This window comes from Coccinella septempunctata, chromosome 6 (genome assembly GCF_907165205.1).
Source record: "Coccinella septempunctata chromosome 6, icCocSept1.1, whole genome shotgun sequence".
Classification (NCBI taxonomy): domain Eukaryota; kingdom Metazoa; phylum Arthropoda; class Insecta; order Coleoptera; family Coccinellidae; genus Coccinella; species Coccinella septempunctata.
The window spans coordinates 16,176,612-16,200,394 of NC_058194.1; the positions used below are offsets into that span (position 1 = coordinate 16,176,612).

At 34.1% G+C, this 23,783-nt stretch overlaps 2 protein-coding genes across 2 annotated transcripts; one reads left to right on the forward strand and one right to left on the reverse strand.

The window, feature by feature from the left end:
• Positions 1-549: 549 nt before the first annotated feature.
• Positions 550-23,462, forward strand: LOC123315788 (probable Xaa-Pro aminopeptidase P). Its single transcript, XM_044901641.1, has 10 exons — positions 550-705; positions 16,295-16,665; positions 17,208-17,616; positions 18,251-18,515; positions 20,266-20,533; positions 20,909-21,122; positions 21,259-21,492; positions 21,694-21,762; positions 22,984-23,159; positions 23,216-23,462. Exons 1-10 carry the CDS (start codon positions 657-659, stop codon positions 23,426-23,428), a joined length of 2,268 nt encoding a protein of 755 aa, XP_044757576.1. The 5' UTR covers positions 550-656; the 3' UTR covers positions 23,429-23,462.
• Positions 4,359-14,290, reverse strand: LOC123315790 (catalase-like). Its single transcript, XM_044901645.1, has 5 exons — positions 14,123-14,290; positions 12,865-13,165; positions 10,851-11,213; positions 8,466-8,768; positions 4,359-4,927 (listed from the first exon to the last, which is right to left on the reverse strand). Exons 1-5 carry the CDS (start codon positions 14,180-14,182, stop codon positions 4,431-4,433), a joined length of 1,524 nt encoding a protein of 507 aa, XP_044757580.1. The 5' UTR covers positions 14,183-14,290; the 3' UTR covers positions 4,359-4,430.
• Positions 23,463-23,783: the final 321 nt, after the last annotated feature.

Genomic DNA, 23,783 nt, shown 5'->3' on the forward strand with positions numbered 1-23,783 from the left:
ATCAATATAATCGATAATAGGACGTGTTGCCCTAATTCGCGTGTTTTTTTGTTGTGTAAAACCTCAAAGATAGACAAAATAAGCTCTGCTCCTTAGAGATTAGTTTGTCGTTTATCTAGATTCTAAGATGAAAAAATGACAACTAATATAAGTTAGGAGAGGTAATAGCCAAAATCCCGAATCAGTCATAACTCGGGATCTCGATATCCCGACTTCATAATTCGGAATTAAAAAATAAAATTTCGTGGTCCTTCGTACGAATGTTTATTCATAATATAACTCAGGAAATGATGAGTTTTTTCGTGATTTACAGCGTATTTCTATTCAATTTTCAGAATCTTCATGTCTCCAAAACGAAAATTATGTTTTTATAGGAATTATAGGATTTGTATAGGAAAAGCAATACAATATGTTGAACGGTACTTTTTAATGGAAGCATGAGTTTTTCAATTTTGGAATATGTGTTTGATAGAAAACTGAAACTTGGACAAACTACACCGGAGGATCCGTTCGCAACTTTTATAATTCGCAGAAACTGGAGCGCATGCGAGAATCTTTTCCCTCGAATAATTCATACGAGAATATTTGAAATTTATTTTTGCACGAATGTATGCAACGTAACCTCGTTCTACTGATCGAATAGTTTTGTGACAGAAATGTTTGTGAATGTGTTGAAATGGAATATTATCATCTATATCCTTTATTGTGAGTTAAAGAAAAAATAATTTTAAAAATTATATTGAATTACCTAACTCTATTAGCGGTCGAAAAACTGGGAATAATCGAATATTTTTTCCGCATTTTTAGTTTGGTTTTTGTAAAATGAATATCGGTTCTGTTATTTTTCCAATTCAGTACGTATTTGCCAAAATAATGGAAAAACTGTCATTATTTCAGTCAAGATTTTTTTCAGCCAGGATAATGACAAAAGTAATCGGGAAAAGCAATTAAAATGAAGAGATTTGATTATCGTAAAATAGAAGAATATGAGCACTGTGATTTATTATCGAAATAACGAATCTGATATTCATGTTCAGAATCTTACATTTCGCATGAAATACCTTCTGAGCTGAGGTTTTATTGATGATGAATAGTTTCAATTATTCATTGCCCTTTTTATATTTTGTTGTCGATAAAATGAAATTTTTCGTTCAATTTCAAGTACCTATTAGAAAAAGTTACTTGCTTATACAACTAACTGTTATCGGTTCTCCGAACGCATATCTACGAAATTGGAAGAGTTTCAAAAATATTATGATTCATCATTCACTTAAGAAAAATCTCGTCTTCGTGATATTCAATCTTGCAGCTTTATTTATTGCTATTCTTCTTTTTCCCTTTTACACGCTATCACCCTGAAAGCACCTAATCAAAATCGATATTTACCCAACCCTAAATCAAGTCGAATCAAGTGAAATGTCACTAATTGTCGAGGAAAAGTTCAATAGTTCCGGTTGGCCTGATTTTCACCGGAAATGATAGTTTTCTGTCCTAGATAGGATCTGAAAGGTGTGAACCACCCTAGTTGCCTTGAAGAAGTTGCATGGGTTAATTGAGAAAACAATTTTCTTTCCTTCTGTTGAAATAAATATGAATTAGCTGAGAATTCGGTGGAGCCCGCACTTTAGGAGAAGTATCCTTGTGGTATATTTTATGGAAACATATTTATAATTTCTAATCATTCAAAAAATATCTTATTACAGAATGATTATTATTATCACATAATTATTCAAAGTTATGGTTTCTGTTTTAATCGGCAATAACAAAGAACATTTCTTTATATTACGAGAACGAGGATAGAAATCTCTCAACTACATGTATGTAGTTTTTCCAATATTGTATATCTAGAATAGGTAAACATATATATAATATTATCGTCTGTCGAAATAATCTATACTATACAGAGTGGGTAAAAAGAGACACACAAAGTTCATATCTTCGGGATTCACTACCCTGTAGAAAAAATTTCAGGTGAATTTTTATTTCAAATTATGAAAATTTTTATGGTTGAGGTGTTCAACATGCGTCCTCTAGGAAGCGTGCGCAGGATGGTTGAGTTTTTTTAAATACAAACTGAGCTTTTTGTTCCAGAATTGGATACAACTTTATTTATTGCTGAAGATGGATTTTGATGCTTCTTTTATCAACCCCCTTTTTATTATGAGGATGAAATGGTTGAACTTATTGAACTTTACTTCTTCATGTTTTTTGTGGTCAATATCATACGCACTTAAGACGTGATTGTCGAAGTGAAAACATGCAATTTTTGGGGTAGTGATTGGTAGTTGCTGGAAGATGAAAGAAAGTAAAAATAAGTACATGAAATTGTTTTTTCTTATTATGATTTTTGTGTTGCCTTTTAAAACTCAAAAACCCTCCATCCATCGTGAACGTGTATTACAATAAACTATTTAATTACACATGAAAACTGCTCTACGTGAAATCATAATTGTCCTGTTCAAGCATTTTTCTATAAACTAGTAAATACCGAAGAAATTTTGTGTGTTATGTAATTCGTTTACTGTTATTTCATGCAAAAAATTGCCCTAATTAAATTACAATCTGAACGTTTCTCAGTTTCATACAGAGTTCATTCGCACTGAAAATATTACGATGCTGAAATAACATAAATTCGATATACCGATATAGTACATTTCAGCAAAATAAACAAATTTATTTTGACCCTAAGAATCGGTTTCATCAAGGTTTCATACAACGTAAATTGATTTCGTTCAGAATATTAATGTTTGAAGAGTAGAATGACAAAAATGGTTTTAAGTGTAGGTGTATAAAATAATCCTGTTCCAACATTTATCAGAATCACGAATGGAAATAAGTCACACAACTTATTTTTACACTTAGGCAATTCTCGAAAACGAAGTTATTTTTGTATGATTACTATAATACTAAATTAGATTTCTGATTTTACAATGTTATATCATGAATAAACCAATATACAACACGTCATTTTAATGATTGACTATTGCGAAAATTTGTGAAAATAAAATTGGAGAATATTTCAAGGGATTTATCGTGTTGTAGATGGTTGGCATGCACTATACTATACGAACTTGAAAATGAATTTGTATTCATGAAGAGTAAAATTCAACATAAAACGAAGAAAGAAAACAGTTTCAGAAACGATTAGAAGAAATTTGACAAACGAAACTCTCTGAGAAATAAACCGTAGACAAGTGTTTCGGGCGAAATATTATCAGAAAAATAGTAGTTCCTATTAGTCAATTAGTCTAAACACTCAAAACTCACCTCGCTTTGTATCTGTCACAACTTGGCATTAGGAGAGTTGGGTTGGGACACAAAGAGTGCTTTCTGTTTTTGCAGAATGCATCTGGAACACTAATAATTTGATTCTGAAGATCATTTGCCCTAATTATCATATATTTTATTCTGAAGATCATTCGTGTCAGAGTGAGGATACAGCTGTAGATGTAGATTACATAGATATAGAATACTTCTTATGACTGAGAAATTACACTGCTCAAAAATTGATAGGGATCACGTATAAACTTCTCTTTATTTGTGACTTGTGTTGTTATCTGGAACATCTTAATATGCTACATGTGCTCTTCTATGGGGAAGTGCCCTCTGCGGGCATGCACAGCATCGCAGTTTGAAAAGGGAGCACAGAGACACGCACACAAGTAGGCCGAGGATCACCGCAATTGGATAGTTGAAGATTAGAGTCGGTGTTTATTTACGGATAGGTTTTGTTTGGTCATCTCCGAATTGTTCTATAATAAATTTCACAAATTGTCACATCGAAAGTATGCCTCGAAGAGTAGAATGATTGTGACGTGCTTGTGGTGGGTCAATCAAGGACTAACTTTACCGATACTTTAAATTTTGATTTTGATTCTCTGTTATTCAGACCTAGAATTTCTAATACTTTCAATTGAAATTTATTTTCTATGAAACAATCTTTTTTGAAAAAAAATATCAACTAAACATACTCTGATTCTGATATCTGATCAAAATAGATATCTTGAAGCGATTAGTCCCAGAAATAAATTGATGGAAGAATTCAGTGATTCCTATCAATTGTTGAGCAGTGCGAGTTAAGATTGAAAATTTTCAAGGAATAAAGCTTTTTTGCTGTACTCTGTTTCTTATCGGTCAATAATGAGTAGACTCGATTATCCAAGCTTCGGATTTACCATTGAACAAAATTTTTACCTCATTATTTCGAAGAATAACCTCATGTACAGCAATGTACTTATAGTACTCGAAAAAATTTGTACTTACTTAGTTAATCGAGAGAATTGTGTGAGAAATCGGTGCTTACTGTTCGGCACTTTTTTTCAGTGCTCGGCAGAGCTAAGGACATTATAATACTTGTATAACTGAGAAAAAAGACACTTTTTTTGTGTCAGAATTTTATTAAAATACAACTGCACTGCATGTTAACTAAATCATAATACAGAGTGAGTGGTGCTTTTAGCCTGAATTCCCTCTCTGATGAGCCTTCCAAAATCGTCATTCACCTGAGCGAAGTTTCTGATCGCCCTATCTTGAATGACAGTGTTAGCTCTCCGCAACCAATCCACAATATTGTCAACAAGTCTCCCTCTTTCCAGTGGAGTTAAGACACGTTCATAAAGGAGCCTAGCTTGGCTGAAGTTATCGTTCAGGCCGTTATCGTAACGTGCTGCTACACCAGAAATTGGAAGAACCGGCGAAAGAGCTTTAGCCCTCAGATCATGCTCGGGGCCTCCGAAACTGTTTGGGTGGTAATTTGGAGCGCCTCCCTGACTCTCCAAGGTCATAGAACCGTCACGGTCGAAATTTTTCATTCTGAAAGGGCTGTTTACTGGAAGTTGGTTGACGTTTACACCTATGCGGTACCTATGGGTGTCGCCATAATTGAAGAGCCTACCCTGCAGCATTCTATCAGGACTGGGTTCAATGCCTGTGAATGTAAAAACAGCAAATGAATAGAGCTTGATAAGTTGACAAGAGTTTGTAGGTTGGTTACTGTCATGAATGTTGAAATTGAAATCATTATAAATAAATAAATACATGAAACATTCAAATCTCCAAAAACAAAATTAAATAAAAACTATGAGGCCAAACAACATTGATATCTCTATTTGAAGGGGTTCACTGATGAGGTTCCAATAACACTAACTGCTGTCTTACTGTTGTCTTGAAAATCTGTTTGGGTAGTTTATTTTATTGGTGTCCCCGCAGATGGTTCTGGTCACGGTCTACGATCTATAGAGAGACTGGTTCAGTAAGAATGTGTTCAAGGTATCCAAGCCGTAGAACATATGGTGCTTGGCCCTATAAGCAGTAATGAGATCACCTCTCAAGCGCCGCTCGGCAAAAGGTTGGTTGCCGAGGTGCTTTAGATCGGTCTAAGTTGGCTTGTACTAACCATATGATATGTGGTTAGTCCACCTCTGCACACTCTCAGGAGCTTCGGCATGTTGTAACAAGCAGGGACTCCAAACAAGACCAGGAAACTCGAATATAGGATGGACGTAAGACGTAAGTGGTGAAGATCGTAACAAAACACACACTACCGGGTGATATTTGTGAATAAAGCTTCGCTTAGAAGGTAGGTAGTTCTCGTTACTTTGACACAATGGTCGCATTCAGCGGACGGAGCGCAAAACGCTTCTGCTACCCATCGGTAGCGGTAGCGGTCGGGAACATGTTGAACGTTCGCTGGCAAGCCGAGATAGGATAAGGCAGTCCAACGAGCTGTCACTATCAGCTGATTAGTTGAGAAGTCTGTAGGAAAGACGTAAACAAACGGATTTTTTAAGTTTCGTTAACCTTGTGCTGGTTAAGTCAGTTTTTTTTTGTGAAAAACATAACCTAGAATTCTGACGAATTACTTTGTTGCTCTAGTATATTTCCTATAACTTATTTAACATCCTTCTTTATTACCTTCCATCAATTTTCATTTCATTTTCCTCAACAAACTCAAGCTCGTGCAAGGTAATAAAGAAGGATGTTAAATAAGTTATAGGAAATATACTAGAGCAACAAAGTAATTCGTCAGAATTCTAGGTTATGTTTTTCACAGAAAAAAACTGACTTAACCGGCACAAGGTTAACGAAACTTAAAAAATCCGTTTGTTTACGTCTTTCCTACAGACTTCTCAACTAATCAGCTGATAGTGACAGCTCGTTGGACTGCCTTATCCTATCTCGGCTTGCCAGCAAACGTTCAACATGTTTCCGACCGCTACCGCTACCGATGGGTAGCAGAAGCGTTTTGCGCTCCGTCCGCTGAATGCGACCAATGTGTTCCACGAGCTTCGACCACGAAAGATCCTCCGAAATTATTTCTAGTAAATAGTTGTGATCGTCACATGTCTCGTATTTTAAATGGAGTTCTCAATTGGGTCTAGCTATGATCACCTTTACCAACATACAAAACTACGAATTTCTCAACGTTCAGCAAATGCATTTGAGTAGAGACGAAAAGTCCGAAACATAGAGAAGAATAAGTGGCTCTAGACTGAACCCTGCGGGACACCACTATGGGTTGATCTTCCAGTGGACCATTAACCCTTGATACGAAACTGGTACTCATTGTCACCGAGAAAAGATATCCAATGGAGCAGATCCCTGCTGATACCAAAATGCTCTAATTTATGAACGACCCGGAGAAGAGAGACAGTGTCGAAGGGTCTAAAAAAGTCAAGGTAAACGATGTCGGATGTCGACTAGATAACTCGAATCTACGGATTTGGTCAAATCGTCCATACATTATTTTTATTAGCTACCGAGTTATTATTTATGAAGAGAAGGAATTTGTAGATACATTTATTATATGAATTTTATCTTTTTTCCTTTGAAGATTTGAGTAGGTACTCAAGTCTAAGTTATGGTTTCACGAAAATTTTCAAAAACGCTTTTATTACCTCAGTTTAGTAGTTATTGTATTGTCATAAATGCAAAGACTTTTTACCATAGAACTCACTGAACTTGAGTAAGTTATAGCAGTGAATAGTAAACTTTAATACATAATAACTCAATGGTTATAGGCTATAAAACTTTACGATACGGATACGACCCGTAGGAGCTCAACAGGCATGTATATTTTCAAATGGATTACACTGAATGGTAATTGGTGAACTATCTCGATATTGTTTGGTTCGAATGATTTACAGAATTCGCTAAGCTCGTTTAGGCAGGCATTAATGGCTTGTGCTTGTCCTATAATTAACATCGAAAATTTCGTAATTGCCTGTATATTGAATCATTTGATTCTCTACAGATTACAGAATGCAATTGAAAAAAATGAAGAAAACATGCGTGCTTTTGTGTGCTAGCTTATTCATGTTCATAACTCGACATGTCACCTATAATAATCCTATATACAGGTATTAAACGTATGTAAATATGTTTGGTTCAAATAAAAAATCATAAAATTATCCTATGATTACCATTTTCCTTTCTCCTTCCACGTTGATCCCCTTTGATAAAGCTGAATTTTCAGATGACTTATTATCCTATATGTAAACAAAAAATCTCACAAGAATATGGGGATATGACTTATAGTTTTTGAGATACTGAAATTTTTATGTTCATTTTATTTTCCTAGCGACACCAAAGTTTGCACAAATCTACTTTCCACTCTACTTATCGATATTTTGCAACAAATTACTAAATTTCAAATCAAAAATTTTTGCCTATTTAAACTATAAAACGGAGTTGCACACTAGAATTATCTGGAGGAGCGAATGAGGGTTTTTTCTGATAATTTCTGGATCATAATGAATGGTCGGGGCTTATTCAAATTCTGAGCCAAGCTGTGGTATTCCAAATAAGACCGTATATTTTATTTCTATTTCGTGTTCCTCATAAAATTTCAACAACAGTTTATTTGAACTTCCCAATACCCATGCAAACCTCAAGTTGCTGAAGATATTAATTCATTTGTCTCAAATTGGACGTAAAAATAGTCTTGAATGGTCAGATTCAGGTAGAGGGTGTAAAAATTGTCAGATTGATTTTTGCTTTCCATCTAGTGGTCTTTTGAAAAAAGGGTGTTTTCTTCGAAAAAATGAATTTTTTGATGTTCAACCCCCACTCTTAGTGAGGGTGAGTGATTAACTTCTATATAACAAGTAAAACCTAGAGAGCATTCCCTGAAGATATTCAACTGTGTATATGGATAACTTTTGTTAGTAGGAAGTGACAATTCATTCAACACTATCTTCACGTCAACTTTGAGACAAATGAACGAATATCTTCAGAATTTTTTTTTGCTGTAGAATGTAATGAAATACAGAGTTTCTGATTTGAAAAAACAAAGTATGGCTCAACTTCCGGTATAACAGGTATATTCCAGTTGAACAGATCCCGACCATTCATTATGATTGGCACAATTTTCAGAAAAAAATTTCATTCTGCTCTATAGGCCCCCAGTGGACATTTTACATTTTACGTGAAACACCCTGTGTACGGACAATATTATATAACTTTACCTGGTATTAGATGGGCAACATCGAAAGCGATCTGCTCAACTTCTGCGAAGTAGTTAACTGGATTCTTGTTCAAAACTAACTTTCCAACCTGTATCAGAGGAAAATCAGCATGCAGCCAAACTTTGGTTACATCAAAAGGATCGTATTGATAGGTTGAAGCCTGTTCGGGTGTCATGATTTGTACGTAGAAAGTCCAAGAGGGATAATTTCCAGTGGCGATGCTATTGTAGAGATCTCTTATTGAGTATTCCGGATCTTCCCCAGCGATTTTCATTGCCACATCAGGCTGCAAGTTACGTATGCCTAAGGAGAAAATTGAATAAGCGTATACTTGTAACATCCATCTTATTGAAGAAAATTCAATTGCACCAACCATTACTTCAATAGGTTTAATTATGAATTTTTCATATTTTAAATATGGTAAGAAATCCAAATTATTATACTATTCGAAATTGTCAGATTGAGATATAGGTACTTAGTTGAACACTTGTTGTTGAAAAGTGTACCTATATTCCGATTCCAAAAATCTGATAATTTAAGGGTGGACTGGCATACAAAAACATCTCCTGGATGTTCTCGAATGCATTGGATTTTTCGTATTTTATATAAAATGGTAATATTCTATAAATTAGTAAAATTACAATTTTATCACAATTTTAAACATGAAGCTGCACAAGCAGTCATTTATTCAGACTATCAATGTGTACTATATGTACAAACAATCGGGTCATATGATTGCATTTTTACTCAAATGAAACTAATCGGTGTCAACAGAAAGCATTAATTGAAATCAGATCAAAGTTGCATTGGAGCCATCTAATAACAAAAAAAGCCTCCATACTTATTAGTAGGTACCTACACCTACACATTTTAATTATGCAGTTTCATGTTTAACTGGGAATATTCACCGTTAAGGAAGACGAGTACAATATTCACGAAGAAATTATAGGGAAATTGAAAAGATGTGAAAAAATTGATATATTACATCAGCGCAGAATTTGTGAGAGATTAAACCTGCCCCTATTAATATTACGCCAGGTGTAGTTGTTAGAAATGTTTAATCGACATAATTTAGTAGACTTACGGCCAAAATAATTCAAAAATTTTCAAATAAAATATGTAACTCTGTAGAGGAGACACATCTCTTTTAGGTGATTTGGGTTAAATCTTCATAGTTTGAGCTCCAGGATTGTAGGGTTTGAAAATTTTCAAATAGGTAAGGTTTATACCTCTGTATAAAATTGTATGATGTAATAAAAAAATTGTTTTTATTTACATATTTCGAAGTTAATTTCCTACTTGAGGATACTTATGAAAGCTTTTTTTGAAAATTTTATTTTTATTTTACTATTATTATTTATCACTTAAGAATGATGTCAATGTAGCAAAGAATAAAAATTTATAAACCCCGACGTTGTGAGAAATTATAGAAAAAAACCTTCTCTACTTTAAAAAAATTTTGAAAATAACTCCGTTCCAGAGATTAAACTTGGTTGAATCTTTCATTTGTATTTCTCAGTAATAAGTGTAAAAACACAAAATAAATTAAAAGTTTCAAACGATGACTGAGTTTGCTCATCTCAATTAGTAGCTCCCCAAATTTTATGATTTTTGAATTCAATTTGCAGTTCAAAATATGGTCCATGAACTTTGTTGCCATTGACGTTAAGTTAATTAATTTTTAATTAAATTAATTTTCTGGGAATAAAACCCCATCTTACTGCCGTTTTTCAAATGGAAAAATGTACCGTGTGTGGGCTCGTCCTAAAGCTCGCGGAAAATGGATGAATTCCACTTTTTGTTTCTTTAATTTTGATGATATCATAAGAAATACAAACATCTCTTGAAAATAAATAAAATTAATAGTTTCTCAACCAATCTCTCTTAATTTCAAGGTATTGGCTGAGAAATTATTGATTTTTTTTCAAGAGAATTTCGTGTTTCTTCTGATAACAACAAAATTAAGAAAATAAAGATTATGGTCGGATTCCATTTTCCGAGAGATTTCCAATGGAAAAACGAATGTTGGATGGGATTGTGCCTAAGGGGTTGAAGAAAATCATTCAATTTAATTGCCAGAAAATAACGATAATTGAAAATTAATTGATGGGTTTCAGGGTTTTCATTTCGAATTTTTGGTTTAAGAAATATTTCAGATGCAGACTTATGCCCAACTCTGTCTAATAATGGCAGAATCAGCACTCAGATGCAATCAATGATCTGGAAAATGGCATTTTTTCGGTTGCTTAGCACTTTCAATAAAATGTATAGAATTGGTGGTTGTGAAAATGTTTATGTTCAAATTCTGAATTTTCAAAATTCCGGAACTTTTTGTTGGTTGGGTATAGATATTGATACATAAACAGTAGATGTGTTCAAACATACCTTGATCTGATAAGTAGTGGAATTTACAGTAGAAAAACTTTCCTTCGGCATTGACGAAAGCGAAGGTATTCGATCCATAACCATGCATGTATCTATAACCATCAGGAATACCTCTGTCTGTGAAAAACATAACAGTTTGATGAGTAGTTTCTGGTCTCAAAGATATAAAGTCCCAGAACATGTCATAGTCGGGTCTGATATGTGTCGTTGGGTTTCTCTTTAGTGTGTGGATGAAACTCGGAAATAAGATGGTGTCTCTTATGAAGAAAATTGGCGTATTATTGCCAACCAGATCCCATATTCCATCTTCAGTGTAAAATTTGACGGCAAAACCCCTCAGATCTCTCACAGTATCTGGATAGCCTGGAAATTCAATTTTTATTAAGTTTAGAGGAACCCTGTGTGAATAAGTCAAGTCGTCACCAATCTGTTTGAACAAGAAATTTCATATCCCAAGAATATAACAATTTTCGCCTCAAATTTCCAGTATTCGAAATCAATTCAGATACTAACTTCCATTGATATAAGAATCAACAAATGTTACGATCTTCCATTGATATAAAAATCAACAAACACGATCTTAATCGAACTAGCTAACCACCTTCACTCGGGAAATCAATAAAATGTCCATTTCATCGAGGAAGTAGATGCTGACCTTAGTTTCAGTCTTATTTGACTTCGTCAGATCAACAAAACACACACCTCGAAAATATTAAATTTGAATAATACTCAACTTGTATGGTGTTAGGGGTGAAAAGATTTAAATTCAGTACCTAGCATGGGAGTAATTCATTATATGTATTCCAAGTTTATTGAGTGCAAATTCAGAGGTTTAGAGAATATGCGTTTTTTTTCCCATTCCTCAGTTCGCAGAGTACTATTTTGGTGTCATGTCTTTTATTAATCGATAAATTTAAGATTAAAGCTAGTTTCTCTAAAAAACAGTAGGTTCCATTGTAGTTTCTAAATTTTTTCGTATACTTATATTCTTTAGTGCTGGTTTTCAAGAGTTCATCCGGGAACAAAATTTTAGAACATCAGACATTAATTTTCCCTTCATTTCGCTATTACCATACTATCTCTTGCGTTACAGCAAGGGCGGTTCCAGTGTGGGGGGTTCTCCTTTGAGAACTTGGAGAAATACTTTTTCGAATATCCTAAAACGATTTTATTTCCCTCTTCAAATAAGAATAAAGTTTCAATTACAATTATTAAGATATAGGTACCTATTTATTTCATCAACAAACACCTCACAGAATGTCAAATATAAAATTATGCAACCACCCCAAAATAACTCCTGGAACCACCACTCCTCGATGAAATTCAGAAATTTATTACTACCTAGAAGAGTTACTCTTTCAGAATATGTATTGCATTCAAATCTACGATGATTTTTCTAAGTAATACGCTTGTCGAAATTTGACCTTGGTAAAATTCTCAAAAAGATGGGGTCAATTAAAAATTCGTCAAGACCGAACGGTTGCACTGAGCTTGATGAAATTTTGAGATCTATCACTTGAAGAGTTGCTCTTTTAGAATATGTATCACAGTTAGACCCATGATGATTTTTCTGGGAGATACACTTGTCGATAATCGACTTTCGAAAAGTTCCCTACAGTTCTCCTAGATGATAATGATAATAATGTAATTACTTTGAATTCTACATCGCGGGGCTCTGTTTCATACACAACCGACTTTGAATGTCTCCAGAGGAAAAATTTAAAGGTGTCAAGTCTGAAGAGCGTAGTGGCCATTCAATCGGCTCCCTTCAGCCAATCCATTTTCTTTGGAAATGATCTGTAAGCCATTGCCTCATAAAATTCAAAATCATATTTCCATCCTCATCAAGTTGATTTTCTAAAGTAGCAGTAGGTTTCACATAACTGCTCGATTTGACAGTTGTTTCGTTTGAATTAGTGTCAGTTAGGTACCTATTCTTCAATAGAGATGAGGCAATGGCTCACTGATCGTTTCGAGAGAAATGGATTGGAAGAGGGCAAATAAGGGTACCTACCCATTTCTCCTGCCACTTGAGAAAATCTGACAGCAATGGGTGTTCTCTTTCCAATATGAGAGAAGACTTTAGCCGCAGTATACTTGGTGATATCGTGTGTAACTTCAAAGTATCCAAAAGCACCAGCTCCTTTAGCATGTACAACTCTCTCCGGTATCCTCTCTCGGCTGAAATGACCCAGTTCATCATACAGATAGTAGTCTTGGAAAAGTATAGGTCCTTTGGGACCCACTGTTAGACTCGCATCCTTGTAGGTTAAGGGTTGACCTGTGGTGGTTGTTGCTGACTCAGATTCCGATTTCTGAAATAAAATAAGAAGATTCGAAAACTCAAAATAGAAAGTGGCAATGCTTAAGCTCCTTCTGAGGCAGGATGAAAGAATCAGATATTGTTCTTTTTACAAGGAATTATTGATTCAGTATACCATGTAATGTATATAAAACGGAATAAGACTATGAAATAATTACTTCAGCCAGCTTTGAGCCTATATAGACCATAGACCGCTATAAATCTTGCGATCGTGCATTTAAAATAATTATTATAAAAAATTTGTGGTGCCTGACTCAAAAAACGTAAAAAATTTATGGACAATCTCTATGTGTTGTATGTTACTATTAATGGGTATTGGAAAGCTGCATACACCACTTTTAAGGATAATATTTTAGGAGCCAAGAATTTCTTTCAGGTCATAAATAAAATATATTAGTACATAATCTATCGAAAAAAATATTCGAATACTACTAATAGCAGGATTCTTCAATCAAACTTATTTGCAAAGTTGGTTTTGTGTCATTATGAAAGTTTCAAACGATTATAAAATTCATTTTGAATTAATTTATGAATTATGAATTAATTATCTTCAAAACCGATTATATTTGGTCACAAAATTGTGAACCCTGATACTAAAAACTCACGAACACGAACAACCTGTTTTGAATAAAATCTTGCAAGTATCCAAACACAACACGACATTTGTTTTTTCCTGAGGAGGGATTTAATTATAGATTGTCACAATAGTGATAATAACTGCAGAAGTGCAGAATAATGCAGAACACCAACCTGCCTAAAGTTCAGCTAGCAAAAATTATATTACTTCAATAAGAACTTACTGAATTAAAGATTCGATTGATTATAAATGTCTTACATTATATTTTCTATTGAATAACAAAATTGCTTGCGAAGCAGAGTTCGGACAAACAGTTGGAGAAAAACCGTGAAAAAGGGTTAAACGCACACGCTTCTAAAAAAATAATTTTACCTTATTCTTCGCAGCAAACTCCAAGAGTTGATTATCTACAGGTGTCCTGGTATTGGGCATCTTGTCTTGTTGCACACAAAAAGACTGAAGACAAACTGAAGAACTAATCTCTTCAAGTCAATTTATAATTACATATAATTTTTATTTATTTTGTTTTGAAGCAATTCGTATCATAATAATGTGAACGATAAATTTTTAAAAATTATGTTTACAGGAAGTAGCGGTGGCGTACTTATTCATTTTTATGAAACCACGTCTGAAAGCAGTGTGCTTAACGAATATTTTAATTATGTCACAGTACGATAGAAAAGTGCAATTTCATAATAAAACTTCAAAATACGTACCACATACGTGTGTGCCTAATTCATACAGTAGCATTGAGTATTAACTCAAAGACAGTATAGGTGTAATTATTGATGTGGTGCAAGAGTTTTAATTCCTAATGAAAGTTAAAAATTCGAGTGTCTTTGTCTTTAGTGTCTTTCCTTCGCTTTCTAGAAATTTGAGTCTTTGTTTATTTTTGGGAAACACATAATTCGTGATTGTTTGGGCTTTTTTCATGTTGTCTGTTTATGCAGAGTTACTTTTTATTGATTTTTTTTGTCTAAACAATTTTCTACAATTTTTTACGGTTTTACTACATCATTTACAAAATGTGGAAACTGAAAGCTTATGATTCAAAATCTTAGAAGATAAATTGCCAAATGAACAGAATTATAGTTATGGTCTAATTTTTTACCCATATATTTTTTCTGCTCCACTTCACTCTCTCTGTTCATTTTTACATTTTTGGATTCTATTAGTATGGTTATTTGTTATATCCAACCCTTTTTCAAGATTTCTATCAGGTACCATAAGAGAAAAATAGTTTGAGTTTGGCGGAAACACTTCTATTTTCACCATTGATCACTAGAGTTAGAAGTGTTTCCGCCAAACTCAACAAATTATTTTCATATATGAAAATAATTTGTTTATTTGAGTTGTAATCTTAGACTGGTATTAGACTTATTTTTCTCTAGGTTAAAACGTTCTAGGGCACGTTCTATCCCTATACGAAATGTAAAAACAGCCTCATAGAGACAGAATTTTTATTTTCAAACTCAAAATATTTAACACCATACTGAGGAGTTTATGGGTACCAAAAATCAGATATTAAGGAACCACATGGATTTTGGCAACTTTGTTTTCGATCTTGACATTTTTTGTAAGAATTATATCAAGGCCATAGTTGGCACTTAATTAATATGTGGTACCTAATGTGAAAAATTGTATGTATTTTAAAAGAGGGTAATTATAATGACTCAGCAGGTACCTTTTTAATTTTTTAGTGGAATATGCATGAAAACAAACTGGTTTGGAATAGGTTTTTGTTATATTGAACTATGTGTTTAGGTACCAAATTTTCAGAATACATATTTCATTAAAAGGCCAATCGTCGTCTGATGATTAGAGTGGTGTGGCTAAAATACAAAAATAATTTTCCATATTGAGGATGGCCCATTCGAATACTATACATCGACTCTTACAAAAAATAATAATAATAATTGTGGAGAGGGAGAACTCGAGAACTGCCAAGCCCAAAGGAAAGTTGTTTACTCATACCTCTTCACGGATCTAATGTCCTGGTAGCTTGTTGACGTCAAAGAAACAACCTTCTATATCGATTCAGAGTCGGAAGACGTTTTTGCACGGGGTTCGCTAATATACCGGATGGAAGGAAGGAAGCATTTCTACTTCGCGTTAAACAAATTGTCCAAAAGCTCAGACATCTGTGGAAATCTTCGGAATATCGGTGACGTCATGATCGATATCACATCAAAATTTTATTGGGAATCCAAAATGTGATAATTTATTGGGCCATTGGGCATTTCCTTTGAAAAAACGAAGTTGAAATCTTAGACTGCTCATAATTTTGGGTGAGATCAAGAAAGAATGACCCTCTATTATAGTGGCATTTTAAATTTCACTGTTGAAATCTCGAATTATAAAGTGGGAGAAGTGAGTCTATATAGTGAATAGATTAATGAGTATTTTTTCAAAATGTAAATGTTATATTGAAGGAAATATGTAGTGGAAAAATTAAATGTCAGTGGACCCTAATAAAATAAAATCCCAAGTTTTGCTCTTAGTGTTGACCTGTAAGAAAATAATATTACCTCCTTCTGATTCCAGTGCACATTTCATTGGTATTGAGTTCACCAGCTTCTTCAGATATGAAACAAATCAGCACTCCGGATGCTCAAAAAATTGAGGAGCAAAAAAAGTTAGATGCGGTGCGTAGAATGGAGGAAAAAAGAAAGTTTGAAGAAGCACGGAAAGAGGAAGAAAAAGAAAGATCCGAAGAATTCATTAGGATCGAAAGGATGAGAATTTCCGGGGAGCTACGAAAAGCTTGCTCTGAAAGAGGAAACGCAGTGTTGCCAGCCACCAGAGTGAATACAACGATGAGGTTGATTCAACTCAGGGAGCTCATGAACAAGTCAACAGTGATGGGGGAAGATTCTATTGATGGGTATATTATCACATCCGATGATGAGCATCAGGTTTGTATTGAATATTTAACCACAATGAAATTTTTTCCTCTTTTTCCCCGTTTTGTTTTATACCCTCCAATACTGTTTGTTCGTTCAGCAGTGGTCACACCTCAATTTACTGAGGCTGACTCAAATCAATCAAAATTGAAAGAGCCAACATCAAGGTACTCGACAATGATTTTCCAACTCCTCTCCGATTTTTTAACGGCTTCTGAATGCCTGCTGAAGTTCTTTTTTGCATAGAATTCAAGAGATGTATGAACTTTTCCGAATATGTGAGCAGTATTCAAGTACTGGTCTGATCTGGGACTGGTTATATTATGTATCTACACAATGTCTCAACGGTTTTAAGTGTAATATTCAATTGAAATTTCTACATAGAAGCAGTGCTGAAGCAGTAGTAGGTAAGTACATTTCGATTGGAGGAATGTACCTACTTCTGTTACATGTACCCTAACGTGCATTTTGTTATTTTCCCATCATATTTAATTTTGTTAGTCATTATAGTCAATACATTATTCGAACTGTTGATGGATTCGAAACATTTGCAGACTGAATTTGTGTCTGAATACGATAGGAGAAGGGAATATATAACAGGCTTCAGTGGAAGCCACGGAACTGCCATAGTAACACACACTAAGGCAGCGTTATGGACTGATGGCAGATACCATTTGGAAGCAGATGACCAAATGAGTTGCGATTGGTTACTCATGAGATCTGGTCAGAGAGATATTTCAACTATGTCGGAATGGTTGAAGAATGAATTTCCAAAAGGAGCTAGGATTGGCGTCGATCCGAAGCTTGTCTCGGAGCATATGTGGCAAACTTTCATGGACGATTTCAAGAATTCTTCCATTGTATTAGTGCCTATTAAACTCAATCTCATAGATATCATCTGGTCTGAGGGAAGGGCACCTAGGAGAAATAAAAGTGTTTTCGTTCATCACGAAAAATATGCAGGTATATTGTCTAGGATAAGTGCAATCGAGCTTAAACTATATGGATTTATCCATTTTATAGAAACTATATGCACTAGATAATTCACTTACACTCGAAAGAACACTAAATTTACTCATAAGAATTATATGGTTCGATAAGAATAATCATCATTTTAACTTTAATGCTTTTGTCTTTCACGAGTTTTGCCAATCAATTGTAGAAAATGTCCGTCGTACTGTGCAGGTCTGGGAGAAAAAATTGCATTAGCAGATCAACAAATGTCTCATACAGCACCCATACATGTTAACATAATATTTCATAAGCCTTTGCTAATCTCCTAGGATATCTAAAAAGTAAACGAAGAAGGAGCTTTACGCAAATACCACTTCCAACTCCAATTTCTAGAAGAAATCTAATGGTTACCCTACTTGAAGTAACCTATTTCGAGAAGCGACAGGAACTATTGTTCCTATCAGTTGAAACTGGCAGCTCTTTTTTGGTCTTTTTGTAGATTCATTCCCGGCAACGGGATACAGAAATGAATGAATGAATGAATGAGTTTGTTTCTTAACTTTGAACATTAATCGTGGTATATAATATTAAGTTTTTATTAGAGAATCTGTTGTAATTTGTAATAAATCAGAGTAATTTTCAGGAAAATCATGGAAATCAAAAGTTGCAGATCTAAGAAATGAAACTAGAAAGCTAGGAGCTGACGCAATGATTGTAACAGCACTTGATGAAATTGCATGGTTACTGAACATAAGAGGTAGAGATGTACCTTACTCCCCATTTGTCAGGAGCTATGTTCTAGTAGATATGGTCAAAGTTATTTTGTACATTAATAAAACACAACTTCTGAAACACGATGTGATTGAGTACTTTATGAACACTGAAGGAGTAAGTGAGCATTCTTTTGAGTAAGTGACTATGAAATAAAGTAGATTGTGTACGTGAATTAGATCCAAAGATCTTTTCCTTGAAATATATTTCGTGTGATATTCCAGTAGAAGATTATTTGTGGTGATATTTTAATAGATCAACTTCTTTTAGCCCCGGTTTCACAAAGCTTGATCGTGGATTCAACGCTTGATTGAACGATAAAAGTCAGCTTATTTTTAATCGGTAATTCAGTCATGAGCATTCAGAATATCATTCTCGCAGCAAATTATGATCTATATACGGCCATTCATCAATGATTCTCTCTTACTCCTTTAAAATATTCATCAGAAATGAAAAAGTTTCAGTGAATTCGTTGTGGAAATAGAGTGATTGTAATATTATTGATCGAGCAATCAAAATTTTATGTAACCCGTTAATTTTTTATGGAGTGATCATCAAAATTCGTTGTCAGATATGTGGAATTTCAGAATGTACTGTGTTTGTACAGTTTAGAATCAAACCATTTTGCGATTATCTTTAAGGTTCACCAAAAAACAAAAGATTCAAAGTTGTTTTGGACCTTCTGACATCTCGTCAAGAATGTCCCACAGATTTTCCTAATTTTATGAAATGCACACACGCCATAACCATTCACGAAATTTCGAATCGTGACAAAAAGCTTCAGGCTTACGTTCATACAGAATATAAAATATAAGCCGTCAAAATTTCTTATAGCTTCCTTGATAGATTCATGAAAACTCGGCATATTTCTGGAGTCTTGAATAATTCGATTATTCCCTCCCATAATTTAATTTAGCCTTCGAACTATATACAGGCGTGTTGAGGTATAGTGGCGAAAAAAGCAATTTTTTCTAGAAAAGCAATTTTTTCACAGAAAACTGACAAAAATTAAATTGATCAGACATTCTACGGGAACGAGAAGGCAATGAAATAATTGATGGTGTTCCCTATAATGTCAGCATGATATCCGCCTACTAGGTAAATTTAAGTTCGAATATAATTCCAGCTAATATAAATAACGCCACATACCTAACTGTTGATAAATCTTTTTTTTTTCTCAAAAACCGATATTTTCAGCAAGAAATTATAAGACCTTATTCGTTCAAAATGAATCAAGCGTTCACGTGATAAACCATCTGCCCATTAGATAGTATCCTTAGGTACTAGTTCTAAGTAAAATTCAATGAACGGATCCTAAGAAAAAATCAAGAATTGCTTTTCAGGTGTCTTCTTTAGGAAGTTACATCTAAGAGGTACATTTTTTTGACAAGGAATCATCCCTTAATATTTTTCGCAACTAGTCATTCACACCCTCTATATATTATAATAACATTGTCCTCTCCTTCTCATGAATTAAATTTACCTCTCCAGAATGTTATCTTGAGAATGAATAATTTCATTACGGAATCAAGTTATGATATCCACTTCTTGATATTTATATCAGTCTCAACAAACTTTTCGTCAACAGAAACTTCATTGAAGTATAAAAGCTGAATGATGTAATAATTGCTAACATGCGAGTTATTAAACCACTGAAGGTGTTTCGCTATCACAGTACCATCTTCAGTTGTCGTGGTTAAATAAATTATGTTAGTGAAAATTATGTAATTCAGATTTTGGTTCAATTATGGAATTTTTTGAGTATCGTCCACGTCTACATCAATGTAAAAACTCCATTGAATAAAGAAAGAACAAAGGAAAAAAGAATAAAACCAAATTCCTCTCGAACCAACAAAACAACAAAAGCAATCAGTCTTATTGTTTCAGAATTAAAGGCTACACGGACATATGGACAGATCTGCCGACACAAACACAAGCCTATGATCGTGTTCTGATTCCAACTTTATGCGAAATGTCTTTAGGAGCAAGTCACGCCATTTATTCCTTGATACCCCCTTATAAACAATTACCAAAACATTCACCCATAATTTATATGAAGGCAGTGAAAAACCCCACCGAAATTGAAGGCATGAGAAATGCTCACATAAGAGATGCTGCTGCTATGTGCGAATTCTTTGCATACTTGGAAGAGAGGGTGAGTTATTGTAGGTACATATAATGAAATATAAAATTTTACTTCAATGGTGGATTCATGCAGCGCTCCTAAGAACTAAGATCTAAGAAAGGATCAATCTTATTGGTAGATGTGCCGTTCAAGTGATCTCCGTCTGCTAATTAGATTGGTTCCTTTCTTAGGTCCCATTAGTTTTCAAAAACTCTGCATGAACCCACCATTCATATTCGAGAGACTAATGGGATAATGTTACTGAGAACAAGAACAATAAAATAAATCGAAATTTTGTAAAAGATCCTACAGTGTGGAACGAATCTGACTATGAAAATGCATGTATTTTCACACTTTGATTGAATAAACAAAAAAGTTTTTCTCCAAAAATGATTCACTTTGCAGTTCAAAGAAAAAGATGTGTTCACGGAATTAGATTTGGTGAAGACACTTGACGATTTCCGATTTGCCCAAGAGATGAGTATAGGAAATAGTTTCAGAACAATTGTTGCTTTCGGTTCTAATGCTGCATATCCAAGATATGAACCCAGAAATATCACGAATAAGATTATATTTGATAATGGTACCCTGATATTGGACTCTGGTGGTCAGTACTTAGGTGAGTTTCATCCTTATATTGTCTAATTATAGATTATCAGAGATATACCCGTTATTTTTTTTTTAGTGAGGATATTCCTTGAATAGAATTCAGAATATTCCAGAAGGTTGTTTTCTCTTATTTGATATTTTTTCAGATGGAACTACTGACGTGACCAGAACGATCCATTTAGGGATTCCAACGAAAGCCCAAAAGCGAGCATACACTAAAGTGTTAATAGGACATATTCAGATGTCAACACTGACGTTTCCCGAGAATCTACATGCCTCTTCAGTTGATGTGTTGGCAAGGGCACCTTTATGGGAAGTAGGATTAGATTATCAGCATCCTACCAGTCATGGAGTGGGTTCTTTTCTGGGTGTCCATGAATGTTAGTAATTTTGAAGAGCTAGAGTCTTGAAAATAATTCTAAATTGCTAAGTGTCATGAATTATATTATAACATAATATGAATAATAATATGAACCTTTTTGCAATAAAAAATAATAGAGAAGAATCAGAGGATAAGAAAATTTGAAATTTACATCGATTGCTATGAATAATTCAGATAACTGTGGAATTTTTCATTGCAGCTCCTATTAAAGTCGAATTTAAAGCTTATGGAAATCAGACTTTCAAACCAGGATATTTTCTTTCGTTAGGTAAGTGAAATTTGTAGTATAGTAGTAATAAATAATAAACTTTAATGTTTCAAAGTGCTAACGACCTAGGTCTTCCTGCCAGGAATTTGTATTTGTTTAATGAATTCGAAAACTAATTTATACAAAATAGAAAAATGAATTGAATTGATGCTAATTATCAATCTGTTATTTTCATAAGGATCAAAATTATTCCACATTTCACTGAAATTTACGAAGGTATAGAAGAACAAGGAATCAATGCCGAGATCTAAGTTGGGATCTCGATATTTTGGAAAATGAAGAAATTCAACTCATGAAATCGTAGAATTGGTAGGATGATGTTTATAGAGAACTAAATTCCAGCAGCAACACATAAAATACTGACAACCTATTCGGTTTTAAGAGGGATTTCCATCATATCTGATTTTATTCTGATCAACGTTTCGGAAAGCATTGGCTAGCCGTTTCCAGGCATTTTCTTGCTTTTAACCGGAGTTATTCAGTTACATATCTCTAGGAAAAAAACAATGATGTCCCTTCTCTGATTCAACACCAGTATAGTCAGGTGTTCACAGAAGATGTATGGCTAAAGTGCAGGTTGTGTTTCTACGTCCAAACACATAGTATTGAAGGAAGAAACGTGGGGTCAAATATATGCATCCCCTCTGGAGTATGGAGTGTCAAAAATTGGGACACACCCCTTTCACCTTACGGTCGAAAGATTGAAAGAGCCTGAGATATTTCGTTGACATTTTTATTTTCGATATTTTCATTATTCTGAACAAAAAGGTTATTCTATGCTGTAGATTAAGATTGTAGAATTCAAGAGGGGTTCTTGCACTGCAAAATCAAGATATGTTGTGTCGTGTCCCCTGTGAGTGCTGTCGTCTATATCGTCTAGTTCCAGAGTTCTAATGAACTCCAGACTCCAGGTGATTTGAATCCTTCTTCCCACAGAATCCGTACTAGTCAGATTCTGCTAGATCCATTCTCATTTGGTTGTAGGTTCCTACTTCCTATATAAGGCGGCAAAGAATCCAGCACAAAGATGTAGCATACTCTTGCTAAGATCCATCTGGATGAATGATCCATCTTAGGGATATTCCGCCAGAGTGTTTCTTTTGCAATTTTTTCCTTCTTTCGAATTGTTTTAGTATCGAGTTTGTTTTGTTTTATTAATTAATCTGAAATTCTACTCTTGAAAAAATTATTGTCAAACATCTCTGACGGGCTATTTTCTAGAACCAGGATACTACAGTGAAGGGGAGTTTGGTGTACGATTAGAAAATGTTGTAGAAGTTGTTGAGAGAAAATGGCTACCACCAGTAAATGGATATAGGTTTTTAGGATTCAAGGACCGAACTTTGGTACCTTACAATTCCAAACTCTTAGATATGGAATTATTATCATCATTTCAAGTAATATTTGCTGTCTGGATTTTGATTCAGAAAAAGTAATTTGTTTAATTTTTCAGAGGAGATGGTTAAACAAATATAATAAGAAAATAAGAACTCTTGTAGGACTAGAGCTGAAAAAGCAAATGTTAGAGAAAGGATTCCGATGGTTGATGGATAATACAGCCTACATTCCTGAAAATAGAGCCAATAATATTTTACATTTTATACCAGCCTTATATGCATTGCCTGTATTAATAACTTTTAGGGTAGATTTTTTATTCCTAGTGTAGTAAAATAAAAAATAATTAAACATAAAAATGGATAGTTTGCTTTATTTTTATCTACCTAGAATTAAGTTCTTTGCCACTGAAATTTCAACACTTCATCGGTTTAAAAAAAAATTCTTATCAATGGACTGTTACTATAAATACTTACATTCGTCCTGTGTCTATGAACGAAGGGGATATTATTGAGTTTATTATTATCGGGGAGATTCATCATTCCCATCGATAAATATAATTAAAAAAAATTTGGATTTTTACATAATGATAATTGATGGAGGTCGGCAAAGACGAGATGGTATTTCAATAATAACTCAACATATACAGGATATACATCATAGTTCCACTATGGTGCAGTTCATTA

Excerpts from the sequence above, each read along its gene's own strand:
- LOC123315788 (XM_044901641.1), top strand. The coding sequence starts at position 657 with ATGTTTGTGAATGTGTTGAAATGGAATATTATCATCTATATCCTTTAT. Across the intron at positions 16,666-17,207 it reads CATCCGATGATGAGCATCAG|ACTGAATTTGTGTCTGAATA; the intron begins GTTTGTATTGAA and ends AAACATTTGCAG. Across the intron at positions 20,534-20,908 it reads TTGCATACTTGGAAGAGAGG|TTCAAAGAAAAAGATGTGTT; the intron begins GTGAGTTATTGT and ends TTCACTTTGCAG.
- LOC123315790 (XM_044901645.1), bottom strand. The coding sequence starts at position 14,182 with ATGCCCAATACCAGGACACCTGTAGATAATCAACTCTTGGAGTTTGCT. Across the intron at positions 8,769-10,850 it reads CCACTACTTATCAGATCAAG|GCATACGTAACTTGCAGCCT; the intron begins GTATGTTTGAAC and ends TTTTCTCCTTAG. Across the intron at positions 4,928-8,465 it reads TGTTGCCCATCTAATACCAG|GCATTGAACCCAGTCCTGAT; the intron begins GTAAAGTTATAT and ends TTACATTCACAG.